The 21,356-nt window shown below is 42.1% G+C and overlaps 1 protein-coding gene across 1 annotated transcript; it reads right to left on the reverse strand.

Annotated features, from left to right (window-relative positions):
• Nucleotides 1-560: 560 nt before the first annotated feature.
• Nucleotides 561-1,777, reverse strand: LOC122665142 (protein CDI-like). Its single transcript, XM_043861216.1, has one exon. The coding sequence runs from the start codon at nt 1,693-1,695 to the stop codon at nt 889-891; it is 807 nt and encodes a 268-aa protein (XP_043717151.1). The 5' UTR covers nt 1,696-1,777; the 3' UTR covers nt 561-888.
• Nucleotides 1,778-21,356: the final 19,579 nt, after the last annotated feature.

A 21,356-nucleotide genomic window follows, 5' to 3' on the forward strand; every position in this document is an offset into this window, starting at 1 on the left:
AAAAAAAAAAGGTATCTGTTTGAGGAAAAATGGTGCAAAACATGCAGAGATGATGTCCAACCCTTCTATGCATGCGCCTTAGAAATCCAATTAGACAAACCCCCACACCCCCAATTGCTACTGACCAAGAACAGCAGTCAATCAAAATTCTCACCCCAAAGACCTGCATATCTCTCACTCTATACCCTGCTCAGAATTGACCTTTCCTTTTACTGAATTATTTAAATTTCCACGAATCTCCAAAGATAAAACCCCAAACTTAGGGACCTTTATCCATGTGTGCACATTGGGGCCCACTGTGCACACATGGCTGCTGCTGCACCGCATGATGCGCACAGCAGCGCTCCAGTTACAGCAGCAGATAAAAATTCCACCCACATAGCACTGTAACATGATTATAAATCTCTTGTCCAACAATAAGGTGCTACAAGTAATTGAGGGGAGCACTGCCATAACAGGGGAAAACACCACAAAAAATAATTTTTATTTAACACAGTAGATGTTTCCCACATTTCCAAAAGTAGAAATAATTCTCCAATTAGAAAAAAAAATTATTGCAATATAGAAATGAAATTAGCTTCATATTAATCAACATGGTTCATACAATTTTCAAAATACATTTAAGGGTTGAAGCAGAAGAGAGAAACTAATGAAATATTACAAAAGGCAGCTGCCTGAAATACCTATATGATCATTAAGAAGAAGGTACTACCCCCAATCAAACAGCATAACTAAGATACAGACTAAGACAAAAGAAAGGAGCAGGGACGATATGTAAAAATGTTTTTCTACTAACTACTGCAAAATCAATTTCATGAAAACTACCGCAAAAGCAACAACATTATGTCATCATCTGTTGCAATTTAATCTACCATTTATTGTTCTTCTTCAAGCCAACTCCATTTCCTCCTTGTATGCTTCAAATTCATTCACCCACAGGTCTGCAAACTCACAGTTCTTCCAGGCCTCAAACCAAGGCCCTCCCGTAGTATAATGTAGAGCTTTGGGGAATGTAGATGGATCATTCTCATTGACCTTGTTATGACCAACAAGGAAATTCCAAACAAATGGAATCGACCCAATTTCATGATCTTCAAGCCACATAAACCTGTGAAGAAAAGCACCCGTCTGGGAATTCACAACCTCCGGCGTCAAGATCTTGTTCTTGGGATGCCCACAATTGTACAGAACCATGGAAGACCAGTTCTTCTTCGGATAAACTGTCTGCACAGCCCCATCCATCTTGGTGCTTTCCTTGGGAGTATAATCATGCTGAACGCACATAACTGCGTACTTCTCATCAATCAACTCTATCAATTCCTTAAAATCTGTTGTGTAAAGGAAATCACAATCCACAAACATTGCCCAACCATCATAATTGGCAAGGAATGGAGTCAAAAATCGACTGAACGAGAACTCGGTGCTCTCTGTAGGCCCTCTCTCACGCCAGTAAAGACCCTTACTCCTCAGATCCTGTTGTTTGATAGGTATAATTTCCACTGGAACCGAAGAACGCTTCAAGATCGAGTAACGACAGACCTGGTAAGCAACATCCTCACGCGGATCGTAACCCACAAAGATCTTAAAGGGCTTCTTCGCATTACTCGGAATCGTATCAGCAACAAAATCGGCTACAAGATCTGCAGTTTGGAGTCCATTTCCGTTCGAATTCACAACCTTAATCGCTGGAGCCATTTCAAAAGAGTAATATCTGTCGAAAAAAAGGAAGATTAAGCAGGGAATTCAGAAATGGTGAAAAGAAATAAAAGGTTTCTTGATTAATAACCGAGGATTACAGTGAAATTGTTGAGAAGAAAAGAGACGATTGAGCGACTAAACCGCGTTCAGATCAAGCACATTTTGGATACGACAATATGGAGGAAAATAAGGAAAGCCGACAAATTTTGCGTCAGAGGATCCAAGGCAGATTCTGACCGTCAAAGATAAGTGGAGTAATTGAAGAAACGAAGAAAACCGAGGGAACGAATTCAAGAGACCGTGAGTGCATGGGAATGGCTGTGATTCGAGAACGGAGGAGATGAGTTGCTGCAGGTTGGAAGGTGAGGCTTAAATGGTGGAGAAACTAAAGAGAGAGAGAGTGTGAGAGATTGCCTTTCTTTCTTCCAGAGTGAAATTCCTGTGATCGGATCTGTGGATGGGATTTTGCTTCCGCGAGAGGTTTCCCGCGCCCAAATATTTGTGTAGATATGGCAGGTGGTACTGTAGCTTTTTCTTCTCGTGTGAAAAAGATTAGCATCCACCACAAGAGCCACCGACACTCCATTGTCAATTTGGATCCTCTATGGTTGGGCACCCGACTGGCCATTGTGCGGCCTCACACAGGCAAGGCATGGACCCCACGCTTGGGCAGTGGGTGGGGCGGTCAGGGCGCCCTCCCTGTGTGAAAACACACAACAGCCACTCGGGCTGCCAGGCAATAGAGAATCAGGATCCCAGGGTCTTAGGGGGGTAATATCGTACTTCCCTAAGAGCACGGTAATATAGCTAAATGAGCATGCGAAATGATTGCTCATGCCCCCAAAAATTTGCACTTCTCCAAGGGAGTGTCGCGGTCATTTTGCTCGTCCATGTATTTGGATGCAGGGGCAAGTACTTAGTGCTTTTTCTCCCCAAAAAACAATGGGAGAAAGAATGCAGCCCAATCATGTGTTAGGTGTGGTGACCATGCCTAGACACATAATCGACTTGGGACGTCTGGAAATAACCACCTTGCCCCTATGTAAAGGCGGAAAGTCCAAGTGGACCAAAGAGATTATGTGTGACCACGCCTAACGCACGATCAGGTAGTGTTCTATTCCCCAAAAATTGTACGCCATGAATAGTTGACCAGCATTCGATCAAGTAATCTAAAAACCATTGCTTCTCCCATCCTTCTATTTGACCAAGTAAACTTCGGCCCATTACTTCCTAAATCCATTAATCCACAACTATCACCAACATTTTTGAAAGGGAGGACATCTGTCATGGTTTTGGGCCTTCCTCCCATTTTTTCAGCAATATCAAGCACAACATTAAAGTCACCTGAGGGTCCAAGGTTCACCATTAATTTCAGCACTAATCTTTACCATGTACCCCCATACATGACGTTTCTCATGGTTGCAGCAGGACCATAAATGCATGTTAGCCTCCAATTTGTTTGGGAATCTGGGGGTTGCATATAGAGATGAATCACATATTTTCAGCAAAGGATTATGTAGGGATGTAAACGGAGCGGATTCAGCTTGGATAGTGCTATATCCGCATTTGCATCCAATTAGTTTTCGGGAGAAATTTGGATAGTACTAAACAGATACGGACACAGATACGGATTGGATATTTTATCTGTTTATATGTAAATATAGCTTTTCCGATAACTGTAGCCTATCTATATCCGCATCCGTTTAACTTTCGGACGGATTCTGATAGTGCTAAATGGATACAGACATGGATACGGAAACAGATTTCGCTTTTCATTTACATCCCTAGGATTATATTAATTTGAATGTGACTTTTCCATCGGAAACCTGTACTACCTGATCGTCCTTCTGGGGGTGCATAAATATGATGATCAAATCTGAATCTTCTCAATTTAAGAAACTCCTCCTCTTTACATTTTGCTTCCATAACAAAGAAGTCAGGCCAATGGGAGTGGAGGTGCTCTCTTAGAGTACGAACTGTCGAGGGAGGCCTGATCCCTTGACAGTTCCAACTTAAGCCCTTCATTTTGTCTCGCGGAGCTGCTCGCCGAAAGTCTCCACGGTTCATCAAGCAATTCATCCATAACATCAGCACAGGGAGATTTGACATCATCATGGAATTGTTGCAACACCTTTGGTCTTATGAGGATATCATTATTGGTCATCTCATATGTGGAGGATGGAAGTTGGCGAAGATAAGGATGCATTCTCTCTGACTTCCTGGATGTTCTAATAACCAAGTCATGTGCATGCTTTTCTATAGTGAGAGAGGGTTCTGACTTGGGATTAATGGACTGGGTCAGTAGTGGGCCGTGGTGGTTTGGGCTGCCATTATAGTCGAAATCAGCAGGTGGGTCATTTGGGCTCTCAATAGATTCTTCCAATAGGTAATGGCCTTTTTTGCTGAGATTAGGGTCCATTTCCATGTGTGCTGAGATCATAGCACATATCATTCATGTCTTGCATTTAATATTTAATCATCAATTGAGTTAGATTACTCACTACGGTCCAGTACTTGATCGTTTCGATAGAAAACTTCAATCAATCTTTGGAATTCTCAATCTCTTGTCTAAGGTGGAGGTCCTACAATAGAAACTATCTCATTCAAGATCATTTTAATCACCAAAAAGTCTCCTTGTAGTCCTTGAACAAACTCTAAAGACAACACTCAAAAGAATTGAGCATTATTGAACAATTGGGCAAAATACTGTAGAATTTCCATGCTCTGCCTTGAACTTACAAGGGGTTTTTGATCCACTTCCATGTATTATTTGGAAAAACTCAAAACATAAATAATGAAGCCTTATGCATGTAATTTCCAATGCCTCCTTAAACACCCTATTTGAATTTCAAATGAGTGAGTTATACCACCCTGATTACACAGACTTAAGTTTGCTCAGAATTGAAAATTTAGTACGATATGGGGTAATCAAGAGAAGGTTTCAACACCTAAACCTCTATGGACAAAATTTAACATATAATCACTAAAAATAAGCATCATAAACTCACTAGCATACTTAAATTAAACATGCATTAAGAATCCACAAAATCAAAAAGAAAATTACCTTGAATGCTCTCTTTGTTCTTCAAGAATTAGAGTTTCTCTTTGATTTCTCAATCAAATTGTTTCAACTCTTCAATTCAAGGTAAGACCTAGGAGGATACATCATAACTAAAATAAATAAACCATCGAAGATACAAATCAAAGCTTAGATGCAAAACCAATTCATTTCCATCTCTTTTACCTTGTTTTTCACTAAAAAATGATAGTTCTCTTCCAATCTCTTGAAATCCAAGGATCCCCTTTTTAAATCACTTAAAACCTAGCATGGATAACACGTTCCAAGTCTTAACAACCATTCTAACATCAGTATACAAAACCAAGCTAAAACTAGACGAATTTCAAGTGTTTTACCTTAAACTCAAGCTCATCATTGAGTGAACTGGGTTTGCCTCTTTCTCTTAAGCTCTAATCCACTTCTTAAACCATAAATCAGCAAACCCCTATCAAAGATTAAGGATTTCAGTGAGTATAACACTCTTCAAGCTCCCTTTCTTCTCTAAGCCTCTCTCTTCTCCTTCTTTTGATGCGAAGAATCTTTTCTCTACAAAATAGTGCTCTTATAAGCCACAATGATAGTTTTGTAAATATCCTAACTTATCAATGTTCTTCCCATTATAACCTCACTAAAATCCCTCTCCATTATTCTATTTTGACTAATAGAATCATTTGCATGATTACTAAGCTTTTACATTTTCAGTCTTACCCTTGGTCAAATCCTCTAATTTAAAAAATAATCGTTTTCACTTAAAATGAACCAAAACAACCCAAGGTGAACCAACCCTTGGTTAAACCTTCTCTTCCACATGAACTCAAGGAATTACATGACTTAATCTAATTAAACCTCTTAATCAATAAATAACAAGTCTTATAAATAGTATAAAACTTTTAAAATACTCAATACTCTTAAAATATGCTCATAGCCAATAAAATAATAGTAAACACAATTAAACTACAGTAAAAACCATCAATTAAACAATCTTTAAGCATATGAGAATACATCCAATCAACTCAGGCTTCTGCAAAAACACAAGTGATGAGCACATTTATGTGTGAAATGTTAGGGCATAAAACATGCACTTTACCACATTGAACAAAGTTACTCGAGTATTTTCTATGTTTTTCAGGTTTTAGGTACTTTGAGGTCATTTTATGCTATTTTGAGCTATCGGGAGCTATATCTCCTAATCTACACGTAAAGGCACCATATTTCTTTCTATAGCTGTGAAGAGGGCTGAATTCTGAGCAGGATGGACGTGATGCATTAAAAGTACGCATTAGTTTTGACATCCATACATGCAATTATTCTTTTTGGGCCAGAAAAAAATAATGGGCTAGAAATGAGCTAGAATGCAAGCCCGAGCCAGTCTGTGATTTCCTAGGGATATATTTGGCATCAAAGAAGACAATCATGATCAAGGGTTGAGATTCTCTCATGCAAAAGATCCCCTTTCTGCGTTTTTTTAGGACTCCCTCACTATGCTCCACTTTTTTCAAAAAGGACCCCATAGTCCACGATTTTTGAAGGGGTAGAATGGGCATCAATTTAACTCTTGAAGAAGGAAGACCACATGGCACACTCTCTCTTTCTCCACTGAATTTCCAAGGGCACTATGGGGATTTAATAAGTGGTGGATATTTTGTGGGAAATATTCTCTTATACTTGGGAAGTTGAAGAGTCAAAGATTGAGGGAGCCTTATTCATATTACTTAGAGAAGACACCTACAAGAAAAAGGGAACACATGAGAGTGGTATCTATACTCAAGAGTCAAATTAGAAAATAGAAGGTGTATTAAACTAAGAAATTGTATATTTTACTTTCTATTTTTTTCTTTTTTCTTGGGAATCAAGTTTTGATGTCAAAGGAAGAAGGGATAAAAAATCAAAGATTGAGTGAGCAACACCACCTCCAACGAATTTTGGAGGTGGGGCCCACTCAAAAACGTGGAGCCCTCTCTCTCCTCCCCTCTTTTCCTTCCTCTCTCACTATAAATACTTGTGGAGTGTGGGTGTTAGAGGGTATTGAGAATTCTAGTATTTTTTCATATTTTTTAGCTTCTAGTTTTCGAGTTCTACTTTTCTAAATTTTTATTTCAATGGTTGTGATTTCTTTTATGCAATTTTAATTCAAAGATTGTTCTTCAATTTTGGTTGTAAGTTCTTTAATCTCTAGGTGTAGTTTTTGTTTCAAGCCTTCTAGTTCTAGGTTTCTAGTTCTTGTGAGAGGAATTTAGAGATTCGGAGAAGGAAGGTATGCAAGTTAATTCAAGCAACGTAGGCTTCATCAACAACATTCATTCAATGCTCAATCAACGCAATCATCATCAACAACTGCAAGTTTGGTAGAAGGGAGTAGTAAACCCTATTTTTCTTTCTTTCTTTCATTCTCATCCTCTTTATTTCTTTCATTCTCAATCTCATTCTCTTTGTTTCAAGTACTTCTGTTGGGATTTTATTTTTTATTACTCTCATCCTCATGTCTTAGGTTAGATTTTTATTTTAATTTTTAGATTTGGTAGATGTAGATGCGAATTCAAGTTTGGTAGAGGAAGCCTTATCAAGTTCGGTTCAAGCAATTTTTGGGTTTTATCTCTTTGCTCTTGGATTTATGTTCTTTGTATGTGTGTGGATGTGGTAATTTCAATCCATCAATCTCGTATTCCGTGTTAGATTTTGGTAGGTTAGATGATGAATGGTAGGCCGTTGGAATCATTAGATGCATGTGTTAGGACCGTTAGTTTAGTTTAATCATCTTAATTTGGTTCACTCTTGCGTTATTTTAAATAAGTAAGATAAAGTGGCTTATCTCCTCGTGTTCGACCCGTAGCTACGATTGCTTGCGGTATTATTTCTTAGCAAACAAGTTTTTGGTGCCATTGCTATGGAGATAATTGTCCACTTTGTTTTTTTTATTTTTAAGTAAATCAAAGTGTTTTATTTTCTTTTTTCCTTTTCTTTATTAAAAAAAATCCTCATATTGTTTCTCTTCTGTTTTAAAGAATGTGCACTCAATCCAAAATTTTTCATATGCCCAAACCCAGCCAATCTTGGTATACCTCATGGGATTTCATCACCTATGACGCTGCCCCTTGATTCGTTTGGGTGGTTTTACCACGCCCCTATCTCGATGTAAGATATTTTACCACATAGGGGTATGACTGGGACAATCACACATCATCCCAATGCCTATCAGGATCACAGATATAAGTAAGATAAAGTGGCTTATCTCCTCGTGTTCGACCCGTAGCTACTATTGACCCATATGCCTGCGGTGTTATTTCTTGGCAAACAATTTTTTGGCGCCATTGCTGTGGAGATAATTGTCCACTTTGTTTTTTTTATTTTTAAGTAAATCAAAGTGTTTTATTTTTTTTTTTCCTTTTCTTTATTAAAAAAAAATCCTCATATTGTTTCTCTTCTGTTTCAAAGAATGTGCACTCAATCCAAAATTTTTCATATGCCCAAACCCAGCCAATCTTGGTGTACCTCATGGGATTTCATCACCTATGACGCTGCCCCTTGATTCGTTTGGGTGGTTTTGTCACGCCCCTATCCCGATGTAAGATATTTTGCCACATAGGGGTATGACTGGGACAATCACACATCATCCCAATGCCTACCAGGATCACAGATATAGTGTCCCGAACCACAATCCACCCTGTCATCACATTATGACGACAGAAAGGAACGTACCAAAAGGAATAAATCGTTCCAATCACAGAGTTAGCGAAAGCAAAATTTAATTCAAATATGTGAAATTATAGAGCATCGATTCTCTAATGATAACACATAATATAATATCAATGTTCGTAACTATTCAATCTCTCCTAATAATTAAACATACAATTTATACATGGTTGCGAATGAATACAAAATTTAAATAAGAAATAATTGCCCCAAGGGCACCACTCTTGGGTGTACATCTACATCCAAGTCACAGCCATTGGCTCCACCTGATTCGCATCCAACGGTACTCGTCAAGGGGTTATCTACATATAAACTAAAAAGTGGTTGTACAACGGGGTTAGCTACACTAGCTAGTAAGGGAGCAAAGGGGAATGCACATACACCATACAATCAATATCAAACAGAATGATGCATGCTAATGTTAGATTCATTTTCCACCTAGCACACAATTCAATCGGTTAAGTATATGCTACTGTGATAACTCGGGAGACACTGAGGGTCACTAATCCTATCGCTCCAGTAAATCCTCAATTATTATGAGGGGACCTATGCCGGTAGAAGCCATCATGACCACCCAGTGGCAGACCCCGATAGCCATCACTACCCCTGTCCTGGCCTCTCCCACCTCCACAGACCACAGGTGCTCAGCCTATGCAATACATAAACTGTTACACCTGTACCCTAGATATCCCCTATACCCCGGGGCAGTTTAGACCTTACCCAATAGGTAATGCCCTATGACCATAGTCAACCCTAATGACCTTGCACTGGAAATACCATAGAAGGAACCCCCTTGAAGTTTTGGAGGTGTGGGCCAAAGCCCCGCAACTTTCCTTGAAGTTTGGGCCATGACAGCAGCACCGGAGTTACGAACGGACTCACTATTGCTGAATCCGCTCGAGGATCCGCCCGTGCTGTCATAAACCTTTTTAGTTTATTTTCCTATGGGACCCACATACCCATGTCCCGGACACCCTAATTGAACCTTTGGACCCTGTGGACCCCTACCCCTACCAATTATTGGTCAGGTGGGGCCCACAAAGCCTAATTTAGGTAAATAATGGGTTTTATACACCCTAGCCTAAACCAAACAAGACCTTAGGGCTAATAGGTCTAAGTGAGGGTTGGACCCAACCCAAACAGACCCTAACCTATTAAATGGACCTAAGGCCCATGACTTGGACCAAACATGGCCTAATGCCTAACCCAAAACCCATTTTAAAGCCTAACGATCTAAAACACATCCTAGAGACCCCTAACCAAACACACCCTAAGGTCCCTTCTACGCCCCTTAAAACTAAAAGAACCCTCTCTATTCTCTTATCCCTCCCCCTCCCCAAAACCGTGGAGGAGAAGAGACAAGAGAAAGAGAGGAAGGAGGAAGAAAGAGGGAAGAAGTAGAAGTGAAAGAGGAATGAGAGGGGAAGGGAAGAAGATGGGAGCTATGCCAAAATGGCTGCCTGCCCCACATCTCCTCCTCTTGCTGACCTGACCAAGAAGGAAGAAAAAGGTGAAGGAGAAGAGATGGAAAGGAAGGGAGGAGAGTATGAAGGCTCACTTAGCCTTGGACTCCACCCCTCCATGAGAGGACCTCACCAAGGTAAGCCCCCTGAACCTGGTTCTCCCCATTTTTCCTTTTGATTTTGGTAGAATCCTTGAGCTTGGACTAACCTAGAGTTCCATTGGGACTCAAGGTAGAGCTCGGTCCCTAGTTGGAGCTCTAATAGGGCTGACCTAGGTCTGGTTTAACCCCCTTGATGCTGCAATGGCAACCATTGTTGGAGAACTTGGGTTTTAGACCTTGACACCCATCTCTGTGGACCAGATTGAGACCCAACCTTTGTGGATCTTGAATTTATGAGCTCAAGCCTAGGTTCTAGTGACCCTAGGAATGCTTAGATGCCTCTCCCTTGTTCCTGAGTTGCTAAGGAGCTCCAAGCTCCAAGCTAGAGCTGAAACTCCTTGAAATCTCGGAAGAGACTGCTAGTGGACGAATGACCGGATCCATCTATCGTGGTACCGCCCGTCAGTCCGCCCAGTATAAACCCTGTGTGTTAGCCTGAGCGGACGAAGGCACAGATTCACTCTGTTTGCCTCCGCCCGGGTCCTGTCTCAGGAATTGAACGGATGCAGGGGCAGACCCAAGAAGCACATCCGCTCGTGGATCCGTTCCCTTTTATGATTGTCTCAGGTGTCAAACGGATCAACCACCGGACTCAAGTAAGAAGTTCCGCTCATGGGTCCGCTCGCTCTGCCTTTACCTTTTGGCCTGAACAGAGTCAGGGGCGGATTCACCTCTGTTGAGACCGCCCGTGAGTCCACTCATGCTGTCTTGGTTAAAACCTGGTTTTAACCACTTGGGCCTAGCATGGGACCCTCCTATACCTATTTTAATGTTTTCTTTTGTATGTTAGGTTGGTGCACCGGTGAGATTCATGTGAACCACTCCGGATGACACCCGATGTCCGGGGAGATTTATGCCAATCACGCCCGGTGACACCTATGCCTGGTGAGTGGGTTCTGGGTGACTTTGTTGGGTTTGAATATTATATAATTGGTAATATTAAGCATGCTATGATATATTTATAAGCATGGTGCTCATTGCATTTTATTCAATTGTGAACTGTTGAGAATGTGATAGTATAATGCTCACTATTGTATCGGGTTACGGTATCGGGTGTGCCGGTACCAGATCCCCAATTTATTTAAATTATGAAAATTATTGTATGTTATCCTGAACTGTATGTGTCGTGCCGTGCTGGTACTCGGGTACTAGATGGAATGGGACGTTGATACACCCGGAATACCTCTCGGGACGATAGGCCCTGCATATAGTATATCTGTGGCTAGGATGCTTGTTCTCTTATGCTACGACCCTTGCCAATAGGGGTTTATGTATTGGATAGTCTGAGCACCTACGGTCTATGGAGGCCAGGGCAGGGGTAGTGATGGCTATCGGGGTTTGCCACTGGGTGGTCATGATGGCTTCTACCGGCGCAGGTCCCTTCGTGATAATTGAGGTCTCATTGGGACGATAGGATAAGTGACCCTCAGTATTTCCCGAGTTATCACAGTAGCATATACTTGACCGATAGAATTGTGTGTTAGATGAAAAATGAATCTAACATTAGCATGCATTATTCTGTTTGATATTGATTGTGTGATGTGTGCGCATTCTCCTTTGCTCCCTCACTAACTAGTGTAGCTAACCTCGTTGTCCAACCACTTTTTAGTTGATTAAGCAGGAGGTACTACTTAGATGAGCACCGTTGGATGCAAATCAAGTGGGACCAGCGGCTGTGACTTAGATGTAGATGTACACCCAAGATTGGTGCCCTTGGGGCAGTTATTTGTTTATTTATTATTTTCTGTCTTCATTCCACATTCATGTATAAACTGTATGTTTATTTATAGGGAGAGTAATGAATGGTTACTTATGTTAGAATTGTAATATGTGTTATCATTAGAGAACCGATGCTCTATAATTTCACATGATTATTTTAATTTTGCTTCCGCGAACTCTGTGTTTGGAACAGTTTATTCCTTTTGTATGTTCTTTTCTGTGGTCTTAATGTGATGACAGGGTGGACTGTGGCTCGGGACACTGCATCTGTGATCCTGGTAGGTGTTGGGATGATGTGTGATTGTCCCAGTCATACCCCTATGTGGCAAAATATCTTACATCGGGATAGGGGCGTGACATAAACCCCTGTTGGTAAGGGTCGTAGCATAAGGGAACAAGCATCCTAGCCGCAGATATACTATATACAGGTTTTACCGTCTCGAGAGGTATTTCGGGTGCGTCAACGTCCCATTCCATATAGTACTCGGGTACCAGCATGACACTACACATACAGATCAGGATGGCATGTAGCAATTTTCATAATTAAATAAATTGGGGTTTCGACACCGGCACACCCGACACCGGCACACCCGACACCGTAGCCCGATATAATGGTGAGCAGTCTATCACATTCATAAAATATCACATTTAAGATAATCAATGCAATGTGCACAATGCTTATAAATATACAATAGCATGCTTAATATTGCCAATTATATAATAATCAAACCCAACAAAGTCATCTAGAACCCACTCACCTAACACGGGTGTCGCCCGATATGATTGGCATGAATCTCCCTGGGCATCGGGTGTCATCCGGCGTGGTTCACATGAATCTCACTGGTGCACCAGCCTAAACATACAGAAGAAATCATTAAAATAGGTATAGAGGGGTCCTACGTTAGGCCTGCAAGGTTAAAATCAAGTTTCAATTAAGACAGCACGAGCGGACTCACGGGTGGTTTCAGCAGAGTTGAGTCCGTCTTGACTCCGTTCAGGCCAAAAGTGAAAATAGGGCGAGCGAACCCATGAGCGGAACTTCTTACTTGGATTCGGTGGTGCATCCATTCAATACCTGAGACATGGCTAAAAGGGAACGGATCAACGGGCGGATGTGCTTCTTGGGTCTGCCCCTGCATCCGTTCAATTTCCTGAGACAGACCAAAGAGCAACATGCCCCGATCGGAGGCAAACATAGTGAATCCTTGTCTTCGTCTGCTCAGGCCTTTTTGCAGGGTTTATACTAGGCGGACTGACGAACGGTATCATGATTGGTGGATCCGATTGTTCGTCCACCGGCGTTCAAGTCTGAGATTTCAAAGGGCTTTTACTCCAGCTTGAAGCTTGGAAGGCCCCAAGCTCTCAAGGGCGTAGGAGGGGTGTCTAAGACTTCCTAGGGTCACTAGAACCTAGGCTTAACCTTATGGATCCAAGATCCAACTAGGATTAGTCTCAATTTGGTCCAAGGGTTGGGTTTTAAAGTCCAAAATCAAAGCTTAGTAGCAATGGCTGCAATTGCAGCATAATAGGAGCTCAAACCAGACTTAGGTCAGCTCCATTAGAGCTCCAACTAAAGACCGAACTCCACCTTGAGTCCCAAATGGAACTCTAGGTCAGTCCAAGCCCAGGGAATCTACCAAAACAAAAGGGAAAATTGAGGAGAACCAGTTTCAGGTCTTACCTTGGTGAGATCCTCCAATTGAGAGGTGGAATCCAAGGCTAGGTGAGCCCCCTTGGCCTTCTCCCTTCCTTTCCATCTCTTCTTCTTCACCTTCTTCTTCCTTCTTTGTCCGGTCAGTAAGAGAAGGAGATGTGGGGCAGCCAACCATTTTGGCATAACTCCCATCTTCTTCCCTCTTTCTTCCTCCTCCTCATTTTCCTCTTGTCTCTTCTCCTCCATGATTTGTTTGAGAGGGGGAGAGATAAGGGAATAAAGGGGATTCTTTTATCTTTAAGGGGTAGAAGGGACCTTAGGTTATGTTTGGTTAGGGGTCCTTAGAATGCATTTTAATTCCTTAGGCTTTAAATGGGTTTTAGGTTTGGTCTTAGGCCATGTTTGGTCCAAGTCATGGCCCTTAGGTCCATTTAGTTAATTAGGGTGTGTTTAGGGTGTAACCTAAGTCTATAGGACTCAACTGTCCTTTAGGGTTTGTTTGATTTTAGTTGGGGTATTAAAACCCATTATTTAATTAAGTTAAGCTCTGTGGGCCCCACCTTCATGGCCCACTCACCCAACTAATGATAAGGGTAGGGGTCCACATGGTCCAAGGGTCCAATTAGGGTATCCGGGACACAGGGATGGGGGTCCCACGGGATAAATTACCAAAAGGGCAAGTAACAGCACAGGCGGATCCTCGAGCGGATTCAGTACGAGTGAGTCCGTTCATGACTCCGGTGCTGCTGTCAAGGCCCAAACTTCAAAGAAAGTGGCTGGGCTTTGACCCACAGTTCCAGGTTTTTGAGGGGTCTCTTATAATAATATTTTAAGTCTGAGGTTACAGGTGTTGGCTAGTGCCACCGTGGCATTGCCTCTTAGGTAAAGGTCTAAACTGCCCCGGGGTTTAGTGGTACATTTGGGGTACGGGTGTAACATCCCCCCAACCTTATTACAAATTTCTTCCTCAAAATTTGAGGCAGCTAGGGTCTCAAGGGTAAGGGCTTGTTGAGTAACAACATTTCTATTAGCCCACTACTTGGACTAAGTCAAAGATCTGGTTAAGGCGAGGTAGTGCCTACATGACACAGCAAGTCATAGGGTCACATTACCACAGGGACGTGGTCCATAATAACCTCTATCTCCAATTAAGTTTAGAGCCGGTGGTCATAATATACCGATAGGTCAGTGGGATATCACATGATCTAGGAAAACCTAGGGAACTTTCTGTTCCTGGTGGTTTAGTCTAGTGTGTAGGGCACCACTCTGACCTTCACAACTCTGGCCACACTTGGGTTACAGGGTTCAACCTATTCAGTCCTCAACATATGGTTCACACCCTAAATGCTGTCACTTCTGGCTATCTCACTACCCCGCCCAACTTTAGAATGATTTGGAATATTGATGGAATCCCTATTGTTCACTCCCAATACGGAGGGAACGCATTCGGTGATCCATTACCCCATTCATATATGTTGTTGGAGAAGGTCTCATTACATCCTCAAGTTCTAGCTTTCAAGGTCTTTTAACCTATCTCACAGTTATCCCACAGGGAAAAAGTCCTTTATGGTTCTCTTTCGAGAGCCAAACAACCTCCAATGGTTGGGTCTAAGTCAATTCATTTTAGTAAGTTTTTTAATAACTAATCTTATCCAGTCATTGTTAAATTCATTAACTATTATCCTAGGAGCAGCATGATTGAGGGTTAGGGCTCGACTAAGCGATCACAGCAAGACCAAGGTAAAATCGTACTGGTAGTACCAGAGAGTCATTCTAGTCACGCAAGTCTAAGGTCCTAAGGAATATATATACATATATACATATCACACAAACGCATAGGCAAAATTTCAAGAATTAAATTCACATCCCTATGGACATGTCTGTCATCTAGGTCAATCCGCAAGAACAAAAGTCCTTGGGTACGTTTTGCTAAGTCTTTCTGAAGGGTCATTTCACGGTGTAGGACTTCCTCTATGAGTCTAAACAAGGTTTGGATGAACCGAGTAAAGTACAAATAGAGTCGTCACTAGCTTAAGGTATCAGGAACGACCTCCAAATGCACGTGGTCCTTGTGGCCCATTCAAATGAACCAATCTAAGCCAGCTTATTACCTTCCTTCCTTAATACCTAGCCATAGGTTTAGGCTTCCTATCCATTAGGTTTGGGTCCTTCAATTCACAGGGTCTAAGGGTCTTCATTCCCAAAAGTAACTCTCCTCCCTTTTAGGTAAGAGGGGAGTCACGAAGATCATCAATGCCTGCCATTTCTTATTGGTTGACCCAGTCAGGCACAAGTCCTAATCCCTTTCAATTCAAGGTATTGACTCGACTTAGGTGACCCCCAAAATTGGGTCACACAACAAAGGTGTTCAACCTAGGGTATAGGCACTAAATCAACACATAAGGGTGTGGCCAAAAGGTCTCAAGAGTCTAGGGTCAAAATTCTAAAAGAACATCGGGCGGACTCACGAGCGATGTCAGTACTCCGGGTCCGTTCATGGTTCCTTTGCGAAGATAGGGAGAGTGGACTAACGGGCTGATGCGGAACATGAATCCATTCGTTTGTCCATCCCCAGAATTCCAAACGGCCAAGAGAATATGAATAGAATAGTCCTACGGACGAACTCATGGCATTGGATCCGTTCGATGATCCGGTCAGTTTTAAAATGCCAAACCTTCAAATTTTATGCAGAGCGGATTAACGAGCGGAGTCACGATAAGTGGATCCGTTCATTCGTCCATTCGTGGAATTTCAACAAAAACAGAACCTTGAGTTTCAAAACTCATTTGGCTCCAAAAGAAAATATAACCGCAGGGAGGGAGAAGGCGCTCTACAGGGTTTCCTTGGGTGGATCTCTTGCAACTTTAAGCTTCAAAAATCACTCCCCACTTAATCAGGGTAAGATTCCTCTTCTCTCTTCTCCTTTCCATTCTCCTTTCCCTATTATTGTAAGATTCTTCTTGTGTCTTTTTATCTTCTCTTTCATTTCTCCTTAGATTTGTGATAATTCATTCCAAGTATGATCATGCCTTGATTTTTTTTGCATTTTCATGGCCATATACACCAAGTTCATGCCAAAATTGGTCTAGGCTACGACTTTTGGATTTAAAACAGGCTCTACAGATCAGTGACACTATAGGGGCGGCTTCTTACTTGCTCATTACATCCTTTACAAGCATTTTAGAGATTGCTTATTATGTTTAGTTAATCCACTGGGATTGGTTCTAAATCTTGATGGAGTATCTCTTCAATTCCTCCCTATTTTGGGAAAACCCGCCAAGTCCATGTTTAATCTACTGTATGCATCTACATTCCATAGACATTGTATCATTGTCTTATCCCCAAGTACATACTCTTATTCATTCTGCTACTAAATCCTTTCATCCCCTTTTTTTCTTCAAGTAAATTAGTTCTTGCCTGTTGTTGGGGCACTTCATTCAATCACTTGCTTGTTTGACTATGGTTAGAATATGGGGTAGTCAAACGCACACATTGTCTACATCAACCTTACTTCTTCACATTCACACAATAGAGATTTTATATGAACTTCATGTGTGAACTTATCTTGTTTCTCCCTTTTTCTCCTAACTCATCTCCAACGATATCCATGCCATATAATTCATTCATAGTTATTTCTTTTTGACTTTCACCATCATGCATAGTCTTCCTTTCAAACCATTCCCTTATCACTTAAGCAATTCACTTATTTAAATCCAACTGCTAGTCATATGCCATCTTTCCAAATGGCTTACCTTTGCTATTTCTTTTGATGATGCCTTATGTGTGTAGGTGACTTCATGGCTCTAAAAAGGAAAAAGGGATACTACCATTGTGCCTACCATCCCTACCACCTACAATGTATCTCAGTTTACTTATGAAAGGACCAAGGGGATTTTCTGGGGCCGCCTCCTTAACAGAAGGATTCTTGTGGAAAGGGACGTAACAGTGGAGGAACTTTTGGCATACAAAGTGGAGGCTAGGTTCAAAAGATTGGAGTGGACCAATATGCTAATTCTGTCCGAGTTTTACTACCCTTCCTTGGTCAGAGAGTTTTACTCTAACTTGCTACTGTCCGAGGGGGACGACGGTGACCTCAGGCTGACTACTCTTGTGAAGGGGGTTGCCATTAGCTTTACTGCAGAGGAGTTGGGAATTATTCTTGATATCTCATCAGAGGGGAAAAGGGTTTACTATTCTCCAAGCAGTCGCCCAGACAAATGCTTGCACCCAGAGGAAAGTAAGAAGTTATTCAAGGTGCTAACAAATAATAGATGCGAGGAGAATGTGGATCTCTCAAACTTTCCTCCTTCACAACAGGTTTTCATCTTCATTGTCAGGATGAATCTGGCTCCCTCTAAAGCATGCAACACTCATCCTTCTTTAATGTCCGCAGTTCTAGCTCACTCCCTATACACTGGCCAGCCCATTTGTCTTCCTTATGTGATCATGAAGCACATGGCTCGTGCCATAATGAATCCTGCCCGCAAACACACTCTGCCCTACGGTTGGCTTCTCACTTGGGTTTTCTTATGCTTTGAGGTTGATCTGGACCATGAACCTAAAAAGTGAGACACTGAGGGGCCTGTTGGGTTCGATGCACTGCAAAAGATGAACTTATACCACGTCTATGATAGTGCAGGGGAACAAGTCCAATACGGAGAGGGGTCAGAAATGATGAGGTGGATGACAATGATAGCGATCCCGAGCTCAGGGGTCCTGGACCATTTGCAGCAGGCACTTCAGGTGCAACAGAGGGAGGTAGTGACATATCAATGGCCATCAAGCGGCTGGGCGTGAGGGTGGTGGAAGGCTTCGATAGAGTCGGGAAGCAACTCAATGCCCAAGCTTGGCATCTTGCGGCCATAGAGCATGGAGTAGACGACATCAATGCCTTCCTCAATCGCGGTGGTGGTGACGGTGCAAACGACTAGCTCAACTCTTTCTTTTGACAAGTTGAAGTTGTTTTATCAATTCTTTTAGTCTCTTGTCCTTGATGGGTAGTTTGTGAAACTATTTTCTTTTTGCTTTCCCTTCTGTTCTTTTACATTTCTCTTTTCTTTCCTTTAAATCAACTAGTGTGAAAACTCGGGAAACTTTTAAAATTAATAGATGTACATATTGACCTTGTGTGGTTACCATCAGGCATTTGGGTCAGACCGGTGAAATCTGGTATTTTAAGTTGGAGAGGGCACAGGTTTGCCCACACAAAAATTCGATGCATACATGATTGGATTTATATACTTTGGATTGGACGGGATAGAATCACAGATGTCGAATGGTGAAGGACAGAGTGGCCCCCCAGGAAAGATTTGGAATCATGGAAATGGTTATATTTAGCTTTATACATGTACATATACACATATATTTTGTTTAATTCCCGCTTTTAGATCATTGTGGATTATTATGGTTGGTTAAGTTTAACTCGTTACTGCTTATAAATTATAACATATATACACCCATCTAGGATCTACCTAAGACTCAACCAAGCAATAACATAGTTGTAGCTTAACAACCTATATTTCGAGTTCTAAGTTCCATGTTGTCTATTATCACCACATTCTTATTTTCACCCCAAATTAGTCTTCTCCTATGTCCACATACAATAATTTATGTTCTTGAGATTTTTAATTTAGAACCTAATTGTGGAGAATAAATCAAGAGGTTACGCCCAGACTGTGGCTGGTGCAGAGCATCATGGCTCTGATACCACTCTATCACGCCCCTATCCCGATGTAAGATATTTTGCCACATAGGGGTATGACTGAGATAATCACACATCATTCCAAAGCCTACCAGGATCACAGATATAGTGTCCCGAACCACAGTCCACCCTGTCATCACATTAAGATGACAAAAAGTAACGTACCAAAAAGAATAAATCATTCCAATCACAGAGTTAGCGGAAGTAAAATTTAATTCAAATATGTGAAATTATAGAGCATCGGTTCTCTAATGAGTAACCATACAGTTTATACATGGTTGCGAATGAATACAAAATTTAAATAAGAAATAATTGCCCTAAGGGCACCACTCTTGGGTGTACATCTACATCCAAGTCACAGCCATTGGCTCCACCTGATTCGCATCCAATGGTGCTCGTCAAGGGGACACCTGCATATAAACTAAAAAATGGTTGTACAACGGGGTTAGCTACACTAGCTAGTAAGGGAGCAAAGGGGAATGCACATACACCATACAATCAATATCAAACAGAATGATGCATGCTAATGTTAGATTCATTTTCCACCTAGCACACAATTCTATCGGTCAAGTATATGCTACTGTGATAACTTGGGAGACACTGAGGGTCACTTATCCTATCGCTCCAGTGAATCCTCAATTATCACGAGGGGACCTACGCAGGTAGAAGCCATCAAGATCACCCAGTGGCAAACCCCGATAGCCATCACTACCCCTGTCCTGGCCTCTCCCACCTCCACAGACCACAGGTGCTCAGACTATCCAACACATACACCCCTGTTGGCAAGGGTCGTAGCATAAGGGAACAAGCATCCTAGCCGTAAACATATTATATGCAGGTCCTATCGTCCTGAGAGGTATTTTGGGTGCATCAAAGTCCCATTCCATCTAGTACCCGGGTACCAGCACGGGACGACACATATAGATCAGGATGCCATGTAACTGTTTTTATAATTAAATAAATTGGGGTTCCGATACCGGCACACCCGGTACCGTAGCCCGATACAATAGTGAGCAATCTATCACATTCATAACAGATCACATTTAAGATAATCAATGCAATGCGCACAATGCTTATAAATATACAATAGCATGCTTAATATTGCCAATTATATAATAATCAAACCCAACAAAGTCACCCAGAACCCACTCACCTAACATGGGTGTCGCTCGGCATGATTGGCATGAATCTCCCCGGGCATCGGGTGTCATCCAGCGTGGTTCACATGAATCTCACCGGTGCACCAGCCTCAACATACATAAGAAATCATTAAGACAGGTATAGAGGGGTCCTACGCTAGGCCCCCAAGGTTAAAATCAAGTTTCAACCAAGACAGCACGAGCAGACTCACGGGCGGTTTTAGCAGAGCTGAGTCCGTCCCTGACTCCATTCAGGCCAAAAGTGAAAACAGGGTGAGTGGACCCACGAGCGGAACTTCTTACTTGGATCCGGTGGTGCATCCGTGCAACACCTGAGACATGGCTAAAAGGGAGCGGATCAATGGGCGGATGTGCTTCTTGGGTCCGCCCCTACATCCGTTTAATTTCCTGAGACAGACCCGAGAGCAATAAGCCCTGGGCGGAGGCAAATAGAGTGAATTCGTGCCTTCATCCACTCAGGCCTTTTCGCAGGGTTTGTACTAGGCGGGCAGTACCACGATTGGTGGATCCGGTCATTCATCCGTCGACGTTCCAGTTTGAGATTTCAAAGGGCTTTTGTTGCAGCTTGATGCTTGGAGGGCCCCAAGCTCTCAAGGGCGTAGGAGGGGTGTCTAAGCCTTCCTAGGGTCACTAGAACCTAGGCTTAAGCTTATGGATCCAAGATCCAACAAGGATTAGTCTCAATTTGGTCCAAGGGTTGGGTTTCAAAGTCCAAAACCAAAGCTTAGCAGCAATGACTACAATTACAACACAACAGGAGCTCAAACTAGACCTAGGTCAGCTCCATTAGAGCTCCAACTAAGGACTGAACTCCACCTTGAGTCCCAAATGGAACTCTAGGTTAGTCCAAGCTCAAGGAATCTACCAAAACAAAAGGAAAAATTGAGGAGAACCAGTTTCAGGTCTTACCTTGGTGAGATCCTCCAATGGTGTCACACCCCAAACCACCCCCTGGGAGGATTAGGTAGGTGACCCGAATTGCGTAACGGTAATCCGCCAAATCCCACGGATCTAGAAGCAGTTAATATATTTATGGAACCACATTCATTCAC

Source organism: Telopea speciosissima, chromosome 6 (assembly GCF_018873765.1).
Source record: "Telopea speciosissima isolate NSW1024214 ecotype Mountain lineage chromosome 6, Tspe_v1, whole genome shotgun sequence".
Lineage (NCBI taxonomy): Eukaryota > Viridiplantae > Streptophyta > Magnoliopsida > Proteales > Proteaceae > Telopea > Telopea speciosissima.

Excerpts from the sequence above, each read along its gene's own strand:
- LOC122665142 (XM_043861216.1), bottom strand. The coding sequence starts at position 1,695 with ATGGCTCCAGCGATTAAGGTTGTGAATTCGAACGGAAATGGACTCCAA.